We start from the raw sequence: 14,629 nt of genomic DNA, 5'->3' as shown, positions 1-14,629 counted from the left end.
CTATTACCTAAAGCAGAAGACTGACTTCTGTATTATTTCATTTGTTACCAGAGTAAATCTATTATTCATGTAATAATCCTGGAGAAGGAAATGGCAACCCACTCCAGTATTCTTGCCTAGAAGATTCCATGGACAGAGGAGCCTGGCTGGCTACAGTCCATGGGGTCGCAAATAGTCAGACACGACTGAGCGACTAACACTTCATGTAATAACAATGATGTCTTTTCCACGGGGATCAAATTAGATAATTACATGAAAAGCCTTTATAGACGGCGAAGTGTAAAGTGCTGCACCGTGTTTGTCATTGCCATTGCCTTGGCGTTGGCCTTGTTTTGCTGTCGTTACAGACGTCCTGTATAGTAGTAAGGACTAACGGGCCAGAATATGGAGGTGCTCTTTCTGAGAATCTGTTTCTCCTCACTTAGCAGTTTGTCATAGTGCATATTTTTCTGTGCTGGATTAATTCCTGCATTTACTCATCCAACAGACATTTATTAAACACCTGGTGTCAAGCACGGTTCTTGGCACCAGATACCTCTGCTCTCCAGGAGGTTATATTTTGTATATTCTTCTCTCTGTATGTCTCAGCTGTCCTACATTTTTTCATCACTGTGTGGACCCCTGTCTCATTTCATCTCTGAGCCTCTGTCTGAGTGCTCATCTCATTCTGCCTTTACCTCATGTATTTTCTTTGTGTAGTTTATCTGGCCTTCCAACATTGTCTTATTCTTTATTTCATTTGATCCAGTTGTCATAATATTTCTGTCTTTCTTTTACTAATATTTTCTTTCCTTCCAAGTAAAAGCCAGAGAAAAAGAAGGGTCCCTACAGAAGCTTACGAGGCTTTAAAAGATCTGTGCCCCGCTTATTTCTTTGAACTCCTCACATACAGCTGCACGTGCTGATGACTGCTGCTTGTCTCACTCGAGCCACAGGGGCTCCTTGCCATTGTTGTCTTGTGGACACCAGCCATGGTCCTACTTCAGGGTCTCTGCACTTACTGTTGCTTCCATCTTAGACATGCTTTTTCTACATATCCATGTCCCAACCCTCATTTCCTTGAAGTCTTGGCTCAGTTGACATCTTTTCAGTGAGGCCCTTTCTGGCCTCTCCCTATTTAAAAAAAAATTTTTTTTTAATTTTCCGAAATATTTATTTTAGTTTTAGAAATATTGATTTTGCTGTGTCCAGTCTTAGTTGCAGCATGTGAACTCTTAGTTAGGCATGTGGGACCTAGTTCTCTGACTAGGGATAGAACCTGAGCCCCTGCATTGGGAACTCAGAGAGTCCTAGCCACCAGACCACCAGGGATGTCCTGTCTCTAAAATCTTAAGTGTTATGCCTTCTACTTCTTCCCTTCCTGTTTCCCATTCCTTCTTCATTTTTCTTGGTAACACTTTTTACCTTTTAAATTATAAAACTTACCTGTTTGTTTTCTCTCTGTTGTTGCCCTGTTTTCTCTGTGTTGTTATAGCAGCATATGAACTCTATGAAGTTAGAGATTCCTTTACTGTTGACAGAAGCACCCAGGACACTGCCTGGCACTAGGGAGCAAAATAAATATTTGTTGAATTTGAATGAGTCTCCTTGGTACAGTTTTGTTTTGTTTTGTTTTTTTGCTTATTTGTTATATTAGATTTATTGAACACACTTCTTTGTTTCATGTACTTTATTTTAAAAAGTGAATTAATTGCTGGAGCAATTCATATATTGTCTTAGAAATCCCTTGAATTGCTTTAATGAGCATATTTTGTTCTATAGATATGTAACCTTTGCCATATGAAAATCTATCCTGATTACAGGTGAACCTCAAGACTGAGTGCATGTGGAGGGTAGACATTCTAGTGATCATAAATAATTCCAACCTTAGAGATAGCCCAGGAGGAGATGGGGTTCTAGGTAGACTTTAAATCCCATCAAGGCCCAAGGATGATCCACAAGGAAAAAATAATCTTCCAAATATAGTTTTACATATTTTTAAAGTTTGTGAAGTTAGTATATCTGGAATTAAAATTGCCATTTATACAACTCTCCTAGAAAATACTTTAAAATGAGTCTATATGAAACTTTCCTATTAAGGTATGTATACCCCACTCCCTGAATCATAATTTGCAAGTCTAATAAGCTTTGAAAACCAGAAGGTTTTCTAAGTTTACCACAGCCTGATTTGGTGGCAAAACCCAGCCTGCCCTGGCATGCAGCTGGTGATAGTGTGACTGAGGGTCTGTGCCTGTTTTCTCAATCCACTTTGTTAAAGTAAAACAGGACTCTAGTTTCTGTCCACCTAACTTTTGGTTGTTGTTGCCGTTTCCTCCAGCTTTGCAAACCTGGGTATTCTTCATGTGACAAAGAAAAAAGTATTCGAAACACTGGAAGCACGAATGACAGATGCCTGTATACGGGGCTATAATCCCGGACTTTTGGTGCATCCTGATCTTGCCTATTTGCAGGCAGAAGGCGGAGGAGACCGGCAGCTCACAGGTGAGTGTCCCTCCCAGCCTTGGTCCTGTGAGAGCTTAGGTTCTCCTTCCCCTGTGTGCAGACCTGGAGCTCATCTCACCCTCAGTCTGTGCCCCAGGCTGCTCCCACCCTGTCACTGCTCAGAAACCTCTGATGGCATCTTGCTACTTCTAGAATAACCTTGTACTGCCATAGCCGAGCATACCAAGCCTGACTCCAGCCCCCTTTCCAGCTTTATCTCAGGTTCCGCCTGGTACCCACCTCTTCCCATCGTCCCCTCAAACACTGATGCGCTCCCACCTCTACCTAAAATACCACCCTTCCCTCTTCAGCCTGTCAAAACCAGTTCAGAATTTGGATTCACAGAACACCTCCTTTGTTATAACTCCTCCAGCTCACCTTATCATAAGGAATCTTTCTTTCTTTGTGCTCTCAGGCACATTATAAGCTATCCTCTTTATCATAAAACAATGCTATGATTTTATATTTTCCTGCCTTACTTGTGTCTTTTCTTTTAACCCCAGTCTTTGTCCCACGATATGTGCCATTTTTGCTTTTCTGTGTTGTCCTTTCATCGAGCCATCCTGCCACCAGTTCATACTCGGGTGCTCCAAAAGCAGGCATCCTCTTCCCATCAATGTGTTCTGTCTTCTGATACTCATCCTCGAAACCTTCACACCGTCTTTGAGGCTCCGTCCTCACCCCTGCTGCCTCTCCATCCTGTGTGTGCTCCAGCTCCTCTGTGCTCTGTGGGGTTCCATTCCTCGTGCCAATTTTTTGTTGCTGTCTGTGTTCCTCGCTACTTCTAATCTGGTTCATGTCCTCTGACCAGACGGATCTTACTACAGCCTGCACGTCAGTCACCACTATTCAGGGTCTCCGTGTTGCCTACAAAATCCAAATTCCGGACCCTGGCATTTTAGGCATCTCGAGAGCTGGCCCCAGTCTGCATTTCCAACTGTCTCCCACAACACCCCTTCTTGTCAAACTGAACCGCTCCATACAAGCACCATGATTACTCTCGTCCTCTCCTTGGCACATTCTTTCTCTTCCTGGGATGTCTTTATTCATTCTCTTCCTGAGTTCAAGTTCTACCATCCTTTCCAGATTCAGGGCAATGTCTCTTCTGCTCGAAAGCCTCTGGATTCTCCCCTCTTTTGAGGTTTTGTATCACTTCAACTGTAGCTCTTTGTAGTACTCTTCACTTGAATTATCACCTTTTATGATATTATAAGTTAAGTACAGTCACGTCCATCAACACGAAAGCTCCATCAGAGGGAAAGGAGCCAAATGCAGTTGAGTTATTCAGCTCCTTAACTGCACGTTTTGAGTCCTACTTGCTACTGTGCTGGGTGCTATGGGATGAATACAGCTTTGGGGATATTTAATTTCCTTTTTAAATTTTTTATTTATTTTTTAATTGGTGGAAAATTGCTTTACAGTTTTGTGTTGGTTTCTGCCGTACACCAGTACAATCAGTCATGATTATATACATAATCCCCTCCCTCCTGAGCCTGTCTCCCCTCCCTCTACCCTCACCTCTGTAGATTGTCACAGAGCACCAGATGGGCTCCCTGTGTTATTTAGCAACTTCCCACTATCTGTTTTACACATGATAGTGTATATATATTTATCAGTGCTGAAATACCTAATTTCACATTCCTCAACACAACTGAGGCATAATCAGCTTACTCCTTTCCATTTCCATCACACCCTTTGTGTCTTGGGAGAGGTCAGGGGATAACAGGAAAGGAACGAGGCCATTTGTCACATACAGGACAGTTTTCACTGTGATCCAGAGACAATGCAGGCCTTCTTCTGATGCCTTTATGTTTGGATGACATAGATAATTCTTAAAATTTTATTAGCAATATGAAGAATTTCAAAAGAGAAAAATGACTTTTACTTTAAGTTGACATTCTTAATTGGGGCATTATAAAAGCACTCAATCTAAAATGTTCATACTTACACCTTTCCCTGGACATGAACACTCTGTGTTGTCTGGTCCTAGATCGGGAAAAAGAAATCATCCGCCAGGCAGCTCTTCAGCAGACGAAGGAGATGGACCTCAGCGTGGTACGGCTCATGTTTACAGCTTTCCTTCCAGACAGCACCGGCAGCTTCACGAGGCGTCTGGAACCTGTGGTGTCGGACGCCATCTATGACAGCAGTGAGTACGCGACTCCTGACCTGAGGCAGCTTGCTGCAAAGTCAGGAACAGACTTCCATCCCCACCCTGGCAGTTACTGACTAGGTCTGGTTCCTGGGGCAAGTAACTTAATCCCTTGGAGCCTCACGTTTATCATCTGCAAAATAAGAATACTGAAGTCTAGCTTAAAAAGTTGATGTCAAGATTAAAAGTGAAATATGGTGAGGCGCTCAATAAATCTCCTTCCTCATGTTTGTTATAGTCTTTACATGCAATGCCAAATTTCTTATTATTTATGAATTCTTTGCTATGAGGATATATTGCTGGTGCTCTTAGATGGGAAAAATAGCTGGGGTTCTGAAGAGAAGTTAATAAAAGATAACTCTTATACTTACCCATTTTCATTCTTGCATGTTACAGCTTTATCCATTTGGGAACTTCAGGTTAGCTAAATGAGCAGTACAGATATTTTGATGTTTTGTGGCTTCAAAATTCTATTTCCATCTGTAGTTCCTGGAGTTTTTGAAGAGTTTTACAGTGGTCTTTGGCATTTACCATGCAGATTTCTTATTTGGTATGCATGGGATTTATTAAACAGATATTTCCAAACTGTAAGGGCAGTATTTAGGCTCATTAAAAGGTCATAGAGTTTAGTCTAAGTAGAAAACTCCATGCCCCAAGTACAGCAACTAACTGATTTCTCTAATTTAAACAGGTTTAAAGGGAAGTGAAAGCTTTATAAAATGTTGTAGGCTCCTATACCAAAGATCACTTTAAAATGCAGCTGTTAGAGCGAAAAAAAAAAAAAGGAAGCTTTTATACTATTACCACACAAAACTTTTATGTCTTAACCACACAGAATTCTAATTTAGTTTGGGAAAAGGAAATATAATATCTTCATTTTTCTTTTCTATAGAATAAAAATTAATAGTTTTAGAATACTGTACTTTCCCTAAATGTCTAGGACTCTTGTAAATGGTGTATCAGTACCATGGATGTAAGTTTGGGGTTAAAGTCTTGACCTAATTGAAATTCCACACATCCTTTAGCTTGGAACTTCCTGAAACATCAGAAAAGTTCTTTCTCTTTCTCTATTAATGTCTCTTACTGTGTTCGTGGGAGAAATGAATACTGCTCCTTTCTGCCTTATCTATTTTGGGGATAATGAATGAGCCATGCCCAAGCAGTGCTCTGAGGATTTCAGAAGGCACTTTTTATCCATATTTTTGTTATAGCAGTATGAGTGAAAGCATCTATTTGAACTTTCTTTTGGTTAAGTATGCTTTGGTTAAGGTCCCTCACAGGAGGTTAGCATGTGAAGCTGAGGATAAATCATGATGTTTGTTGTTTTTCTCCTGTGAACAGAAGCCCCCAATGCATCTAACTTGAAAATAGTAAGAATGGACAGGACAGCTGGATGTGTAACTGGAGGGGAAGAGATTTATCTTCTCTGTGACAAGGTTCAGAAAGGTAAATACATGCTCTGATCTCAAGATGTGAAGTGTAATTCTGAGTGTGTTTGTGAGTCACTTTTTGGCAGTGAGCCAAGTAACATCTCTCCTCTGCCATAGAACCTATCCTTTTAAAAATTTATACATTTCATCTCTTCCAAAATTAAGTTGTCCATGTTATTTTTTAACACAACTAACTCATTTAAAATTTTCAACAGAAGTGAAGTCAAAGTCAAAGTCACTTAGTCATGTCCGACTCTTTGCAATCCCATGAACTATACAGTCCATGGAATTCTCTAGGCCAGAATACTGGAGTGGGTAACCTTTCCCTTCTCCAGGGAATCTTCCCAACCCAGGGATCAAACCCAGGTCTCCCTTATTATAAAGAGAAATAAGAAAATAGTGATCATTGTAATCAGTGATATTTCAGTGCTTTTTTAAACTTCGATATGTGAACTTTAAATAAATGAGTAATAGCCCACTTACACACACATGCGCATGATAAGTGTTTTACATAGTGTAAAATTATTAATTTTTTTCTCTTAACAGTGCTTTGTTGCAACACTGAGAGTTTCTCTGGATATCTTCACATGACACTATGATGTCATTTAAGAAAAAAGAAAGAATAAGCATTATAAGAAAAGTCTCAGAGCATATTTCTTTCATAATTTTCGCTTTCAGCAAAGGTCTTGGCATTTATCTCTCACTAGATATAGCACCGGAGAAGGCAATGGCACCCCACTCCAGTACTCTTGCCTGGAAAACCCCATGGATGGAGGAGCCTGGTGGGCTCCAGTCCATGTGGTCGCTGAGAGTCGGGCACGACTGAGCGACTTCACTTTCACTTTTCACTTTCATGCATTGGAGAAGGAAATGGCAACCCACTCCAGTGTTCTTGCCTGGAGAATCTCAGGGACGGAGGAGCCTAGTGGGCTGCCGTCTATGGGGTCACACAGAGTCGGACATGACTGAAGTGACTTAGCAGTAGCAGTAGTAGCAGTAGGTATAGCACAAGATTTATAAGTTAGGAAAAGCAGAAAGAGATTGTTATTTTCTCAAGCTTTACTCATTTTTAAAACCATGAAAGGTATACCATAATAAAGATACACTCACTACAAGCAGTTACCCAGCTGCTTACTCTAATGAGCATTTTCAGAGTAAGCAGCTGTATAACTGGAAACTTAGCTCCTATTTAAAGAACTATGGCTTTATAAAAAGAAAATTGTCCTTTGAGGCTAAATCCTCTGAGATAAAAAGTCAGAAAAAATGAGATCAGATTTTAAGATAAAGGTGTATATCTTTGTCCCCAAAATGTTTACGCTTTCTCTGCAGATTCTGGTATCAGCTTTCTTTTAGCCAATTCTATCCAAGTAATGTACATTTCCAGATTCCTGGGTGTGCATACTATGAGTAAACACAATCTAAGTACCTTTATTTGTAAATGTGACTCTTAGTCATCATCATTATATTGAAATAGCTAATTAAGAGAAGTTTTATACCCAGCTTAAAGAATCTGAATAACTAGGTCCAGGGTAGTCCTATGAATGTCTTACTCAACCCTAATATTTCTAAAATTCTATTTAAATAGAAATATACATTTAGTTTTTGCAAGTCCATAGTGTACTCCTCCCTGTGAATTAGGAAGTGAAGCCAGGGAGATGCTTCACTTGAGTTATATTGTAGTGTTTCTGCAGGAGTAGAATCCATGACTAAAGTGTGAAATTAAGACATTCTAATTTAACCCGAAGGGACTAGACCAACACGTAATTTAGCAGTTTCTCAATAGGGACTATTAGAATATTGTAGAGAGGTAGCATAGTAGGATGTTTAAGAGCCTGGAGTCTGAACCTTCAGTGTCCGTGTTCAAATCCTGGTCTCTCCCCTTACTAACTGTTCAACCTTAGATAAGTTACTTAACCTCTTTGAACTCCAGTTTCTTTTTCTTTTCTGCAGAATGAGGATATCAATAGTATACTTGCATCACAGAGTTGAAGATGAAATCAGTTAATATATGCATATAAAATCACTTAGAACAGTGTCTGCCAAATAGTAAACTTTATATAAGTTAAATATTATTATATAAATCTGTATCAAGGTGAACCACCTTTTGGGATTCTGATATTCTTCACTATCTTTCATGTTCCTGGGGAGTGAATTGGTTTAGGGTTCGAGAAGTGGGAAAGTCAAAGATTGATTAAGAGAAAACTCAGATTGAATAGGTAAATCTAGAATTCTGTCCTTGTAAATGAAACGTGGGGCCCATTACTATGGTAACAAAAAAATTTTACTCAAAATTTTAAATAATTTAGAAGTCTATTTTATATGAATTACTTTCAAAAAAGGTGGAGTACATAGTAGGTAGACTCTTGAACCAGCTTTGTTTTTCATCACATTTATGAATGTTATTATACTGTGTGAAATTATACACCGGAACGTGACTGTTTACAGATGACATCCAGATTCGATTTTATGAAGAGGAGGAAAACGGTGGAATTTGGGAAGGATTTGGAGATTTTTCCCCCACAGATGTTCATAGACAAGTAAGTGGATGATGATGGTAAGGAAGATGGTACTACGTTTTCTGCCTTGTTGAAATTCAGTACTTAGATTCCAAGTATAAAAAAGGAAAAATGGTAAGTTTAACTTTCATCAAAGTGCACTGTGTCTTGGAGGTGTTCCAGAAAAGTTACCTAGAATAATGGGTAGAGCTCTGTCAGGTATCCGATCACCTAGATGCAAGGCTGTGACCCTCAAATCCTTAAGTAGACATGTGTTACGTATTTCACCAGTCTGTTCAGACTAATAACATATGTCATAGACTGAGTGAATAAAACAAAAGCAGTTTTTTGCTTATGGTTCTGGAGCCTGTAAGTCCCAGATTAAGGTCTGACAGGGTTGGTTCCTGATGAGGGCTCTCTTCCTCATTGGCAGACAGCCATCTTCTTGTTATGTCCTAACGTGGCAGAGAGAGAAGCAGCTCTCTGGTATCTCTCCTTTTTATTTTTCTCTTTTTTGGTGCCTCTTCTTTTAAGACCACTAATCCTATCCAATCAGGGCCTTACCCTTATGACATCATTTAACCTTACTTATTTCCATAAAGGCCCTATCTCCAAATAGAGCCACACTACTGGGGCTTCATCATATGACTTTGGGGGAAACACAGTTAGTCTTTAACGGTATTCTCCCAGAGTAACATGAGGAGACCTGTTAAAAGGGTATTCTAATGAAGAGTGTTGACAGGAGGAGTCTTCTAGTTGAGGCTGATATCATCATGATAAATCAAGATCTCCCAGAAACAACTGAGTATGTGACAAAGAGATGAAAATGGTCAGTCCACATCTTAACAATTACTCTGAGTGATTGAGGAATACAATTTTCACACACACACAAAATGGAAACAATCCAAATGTCCATCAGCTAGTGGCCAGTTAAGTAAATGTGAGGGGATATTGTACAGTTATTAAGAAAGAATGAATACAGACTAACATGGAAAGGTCTCAAAGATACAACACTGAAATTTTTTAAAAGATAGATATGAAACAAAGTGTATATAAAAAAGATTCTGTGTTCATGTTTACATAGCATAAAGAAACTCTGGAAGGTTCTGTGCATAACTGTTAGATTAAACATTAATTTTGTGGATGAAATAAAAAAAAAAAAACTAAACCTGACTATTCTTATACTAGCAGATGTCAAGGAGGCTGTCTTAGAGGTGTTAGATGCCCTGCGTGTGTCTAGAGCCTTGGCCATCCTCACCTCACATATGCTGACCCTGTCACAGTGTCTCCCTTAAGGGTTTCGTTTTTTGCTGTGGTTGTTGGCTGGCCAGGAGGCCAGTAGTGGTACCAGCCATGCTCCTCTCTCTCTTTCCATTATGTCTTTATGATATTGCTATAAATAATCTTGGAGGCTTTTAAGGCTAATTTGGAAAAGAGGATGTATGCAATGTCACATGTTTATTTATACTGAAAGACATTTGAAACTTTAGACAAGTGAACTAATGAGGATTTGCAGTACATTGGCATAATCATATATTTCAGTTTCACATTGGCAATTTAATAAAAATATATGGGTATAGAATTCCAAGGTTGTAACTTTCTCTGCTGCTAAGTCACTTCAGTCGTGTCTGACTCTGTGCGACCCCATAGACGGCAGCCCACCAGGCTCCCCCGTCCCTGGGATTCTCCAGGCAAGAACACTGGAGTGGGTTGCCATTTCCTTCTCCAATGCATGAAAGTGAAAAGTGAAAGTGAAGTCACTCAGTTGTGTCTGACCCTCAGCGACCTCATGGACTGCAGCCTTCCAGGCTCCTCCATCCATGGGATTTTCCAGGCAAGAGTACTGGAGTGGGGTGCCATTGCCTTGTCCGAACTTTCTCTAGGGTTGTATTTTTTTTTAAGACATTGTGTCTAAGCATTGGGCATAAAGAATGTGTTTAATGAGTACCACTGCTGTAAAAGAAATGTAGTCCTACTCCAACATTTGGATCTTTGTATCCTGCAGTTTGCCATTGTCTTCAAAACTCCAAAGTATAAAGATGTCAACATTACAAAACCAGCCTCCGTGTTCGTCCAGCTTCGGAGGAAATCTGATTTGGAAACTAGCGAACCAAAACCTTTCCTCTACTATCCTGAAATCAAAGGTAACTCGGTTATTTAAACACTTGCACTTGTTCCAACAAGAGGACAGGCTGTTCAGAAGAGGTCAGGCAGTCACCTCCTTTGACCAGCCTCCTAGTAACTGGTCCATGGGTCCATGGTACTTCTTTTTAGAGAAGAAAGAAGTAATATATGATTTTAGGGTCATAGAATTAAGTCTAGCCTTTTAAAATAATGTTATTTCCACCGAGTTTTATATGGGGTTGAGCATTTAAAATTTCTCTTTGAATTTGAGAATCTATCATATATTGAATAACTCAGGGGTCAGGCAGTTGAGATGAAAATGTAAGGCTTGCTGAATAGGAGAATCAGCCACTGGCCTCACTGAGTCACAGAAGACTCAGCCACCATGCAGTGCAGAGCTATAACAATGGTAAGGCAGCACTCTATTCCCCACGAAGGATGCCTCAAGAAGGAGAGAAAATAGTCTCCTTAAATTGCTATAATGCAAATTATTATTTTGGTAGTTCTGAAAGTAAAACAGCCATAAAAACATAGGATAATGCCAAGGAGAGAGAACCCTAGATTCTGAAGAAGCCACAAGAAGAAAGCTTCTTCAAAGTCATGAAAGTTGGGCATGTCTTTCAGTAGTTGAGTGTGCCACAGAGAAGGAAAGGGTTTCCCTGGCTTAGGAACAGTTAGTGTATGTTCAGAGAAAAGTGAGGCTAAGGCGCACCCAGATGGACTCCTGAAGGAAGGTAGGGCCAGGCTCTGGGGTGCTGTGATTGGAGCCTACAGAATTGTGCTTTGAAATGGGAAAGGGGAAGGACCAAGCCAGTTTAGATTCAGAATGATGCCTCTGCCTTCTCTACATAGACCCTGAAGACACTGTCTGGGCAGCAGTGAGTCAGAAGAATAATGCAAGAATCCAAGTAAGAAAGAGAGAGGTTAGTGAAGATCTTAGCGCAGTGATGATGTCAGGAGGACCCAGCTGTTAGTTGGGGTAAGAAGTGAAGGAGAAAATCAGGAGTCATAGATGATTCTAGGAATTCTCACCTGGGAAGATTGTGATGTGGATGGATTGATGAAGGATCAGTGGAGCAGAAGTAGATTTGGGTGGGCAAAGGCAGAGGTCAGTTTAAATCACGTTGCATTTTAGGTTCCTGTGGCAGATTCCAAATAGGCCATTCAAAAGACAGGACTGGAATCCAAGCGGGCAGAATGGGAAATTCAGCCATGAGAATCCTCTCAAAAAGAGTGTAACAGGCCCCAAGAGTATTTGTTAACCTGGAGTCCACTGACTCCTCTGCAGGTCCATGGATAGAAATGTACTTTAAAACAACTGGGTTTCTTTGTAATTCTGTTTTCTATTTTACATACTGAAAACTATGATCCTAAGAAGAGATCCAGGCTGCAAAAGAAGCTGTGGCACAAACAAAATTAGAAGGCCCTGTACTAGGGGGAAGTGAGAGTGGGGAGGGACGAGGCACCCAGGTCCTGGCTGAGGTTGGAAGCCGCAAAGGTGCTGCAGCAGCAGCGCACACGCCCGCTGATCCTGTGATGGCAGCATGTGATGGCTGATCTTCTAAGAGGGCTTGCTTTTCCTAGAATTCATGTTGTGGCAGGAGCATTTAGAAAATGGTTCCGTGCATTCTTCTTTTCTGAGCTTGTGACATCGCCACAGATGGGTCAGGTTCATAGAGCATTTTGTTGATGGTTTGAAAACACTGTCAGCAGAGAAGACTTTTTTTATCTCCTTTTTTATCTCTACATAAAATTTCATGTGAAATTCCAGTGTATAAAGCTGAGCAGCTCTGTGCAAAATGAGGTGGCAAGCCCTGCCCACTTGGCTTCCCCAGGAGTGGTCACCTCTCCTCACTTGCCCGCTTTGGATTAACATCCTTCTAAAAAAGTAGACACAAAACAGAAACAGGGCAAATTTTTTGGACTTTCTGAGGGAAAAAAAAAATGATTTCTTCCCTCACAACATGCTCCAGTTAATGCCAATTTTTCCAATACAGAGAATTGGTTAAATAAAGGCAACTCAGACTACCTACGCATGTATGAGCCTAGAAATATTCAAAGCTGAACTTGGTTTCTAGGCTGCCTGAGTCTCTTTCCCAGTGGTATCTGTGCATGGATACAGCAAGGTAGATCAGACTATTACTGTTATTGCTACTCTATTATAGTAGGAGCTGTCTTGGGTTGGGGTCTCCTGAAAGTTCAAAACTTCACTTCTGTGCGAGAAGCACTTACCTTCCAGGCTATCACTGACTAAAAATCCCATCTATACAAATAGTATGAAAAGAACCACCTGGAAAAATAAGAGTTAATAGTTGAGCTCCACAGAAAGAATGGCCAGTACGTACTGGGATTGAGTTGCGAAATGGTGTTCGTGGTCTAAGTCACTTGAGTCGTTTTCGACTCTTTAAGACCCTGTGGACTGTAGCCCACCAGGCTCTTCTGTCCATGGAATTCTGCAGGCAATACTGGAGTGGGTTGCCATGCCCTCCTCCAGGGGATCTTCCCAACCCAGGGATTGAACCCACATCTCTTGCGTCTCCTGAATTGGCAGGTGGGTTCTTTACCACTAGCGCCACCTGGGAAGCCCTGTTGTGAGATTAGAAGTGTTTTATTGAAGATAACAAATTACCTTAGTCTATAAAAACTTCTGGATTATAAAATCCCAGGTTGAACTAATCACAAGGGGAAATAATCACACCAGACCTGTGACTGGCCGGAAAAGTAGCAGGCCATTTAGCATCAGAGTAACTGTATGGAAATGAATCCAAACTATACAACCCAAAGAATCACTGTCTTCATTTCTCAGAAGTCATTGAACATACCTTCCACTGCCCCCAGCTCCTGGAGTCACTGTCCAGCTCATTACCTCATTTTATATTCTTCACTTATTTTTATCAATATGTAAAATTATCTTACCGATTAATTTATGTGCCTGTTATTTGTACTTCTAGTAGAAAGAATGTTCTTGAGATCACAGATTTGGTCTTTCATGTTTATTGCTACATTTCAAACAATATATGTCACACAGAAGGTGTTTATTAAATATCTGAGACCTGAGTTACTGATTGACCCACTAATTTGCCGTCCTTATCCCAAACACTAGTAACTTGTTGGATGCCACCGAGCAGGACAATAGACAAAGCAATATGTAATACTCCTCTTGTTGCAGAGAATCATCCAGCCCTGAACTCTGCACCCTTTATGGCCACTGCCATTGTGTCTCGTTCAAATGTCATGGAGATGGTTGGGTCCAAGGAAACAATCAAAATAATCAAGAGAGGGATGGTTGGCAAGGGAAGAAGATAGTTGAGGAGCCTTTATACAAAAGCAAAGAAAGACCAAAATGACTTCTCAGTCTGAAAAGATAGGGATTAGGAAGAAATAGGATTGCAATCTTTCAATTACGAAAGGGATGGTCAGGATAAATGCAGACATCTTTCTTTACTAGCAAACTAGGACCCAGAGAGCAAGAATGAGGTCCTTTTAAGGCACATGCACAGCAAAAGGTGGTAGAGGCTAGAGTTGTACCGACATTTTGTGAACTAAGCTGTTCTCTTAAGTCATCCTTTGTTAAAGGAAGTGAAGATGTGTTAGAGTGTTTCCCAAAAAGCGATGACATAATGGACTGCTCAGTAGACCTTGCATCTGATCTTCACTCTGCCCTGACCTCTACAAGTCCCTTAACATCCCAGCTTTGGTTTCCTCTTCTGTAAAGAAGAGCTTGTACTGAGCCCTTTTAGAATAGGTTGATGTTTCATAGTACATCCCACAGTCCACTGTCAGAAACACACCACAAGGTTGTGTGAACCCAGCGTGAAAGTCCCCATGTTCAAGTCCGTAGGAATTCAGACTGCAGGTTCTTTTATTTTAAAAAAGCTTGTTGTGGAGTTTACTGTATCTGTTTCTTGTCACTGACATCTTAATGACTGTAGGATAGTTAATATTTT

At 40.5% G+C, this 14,629-nt stretch overlaps 1 protein-coding gene across 2 annotated transcripts in view; it reads left to right on the top strand.

Annotated features, from left to right (window-relative positions):
• Window positions 1-14,629, top strand: part of NFKB1 (nuclear factor kappa B subunit 1) — a 122,879-nt gene that overhangs the window by 81,466 nt on the left and 26,784 nt on the right. For both annotated transcript variants that reach the window (XM_027543963.1, XM_027543962.1), the window contains exons 7-11: window positions 2,318-2,481; window positions 4,472-4,630; window positions 5,975-6,079; window positions 8,509-8,600; window positions 10,564-10,702. In XM_027543963.1, coding sequence (XP_027399764.1) covers window positions 2,318-2,481; window positions 4,472-4,630; window positions 5,975-6,079; window positions 8,509-8,600; window positions 10,564-10,702 — 659 coding nt within the window. The remainder of the gene's footprint in view (window positions 1-2,317; window positions 2,482-4,471; window positions 4,631-5,974; window positions 6,080-8,508; window positions 8,601-10,563; window positions 10,703-14,629) is intronic.

Source organism: Bos indicus x Bos taurus, chromosome 6 (genome assembly GCF_003369695.1).
Source record: "Bos indicus x Bos taurus breed Angus x Brahman F1 hybrid chromosome 6, Bos_hybrid_MaternalHap_v2.0, whole genome shotgun sequence".
Taxonomy (NCBI): Eukaryota; Metazoa; Chordata; class Mammalia; order Artiodactyla; family Bovidae; genus Bos; species Bos indicus x Bos taurus.
The sequence above is the reverse complement of the archived record's forward strand: the minus strand, read 5'-3'. Positions and strand labels throughout refer to the sequence as shown.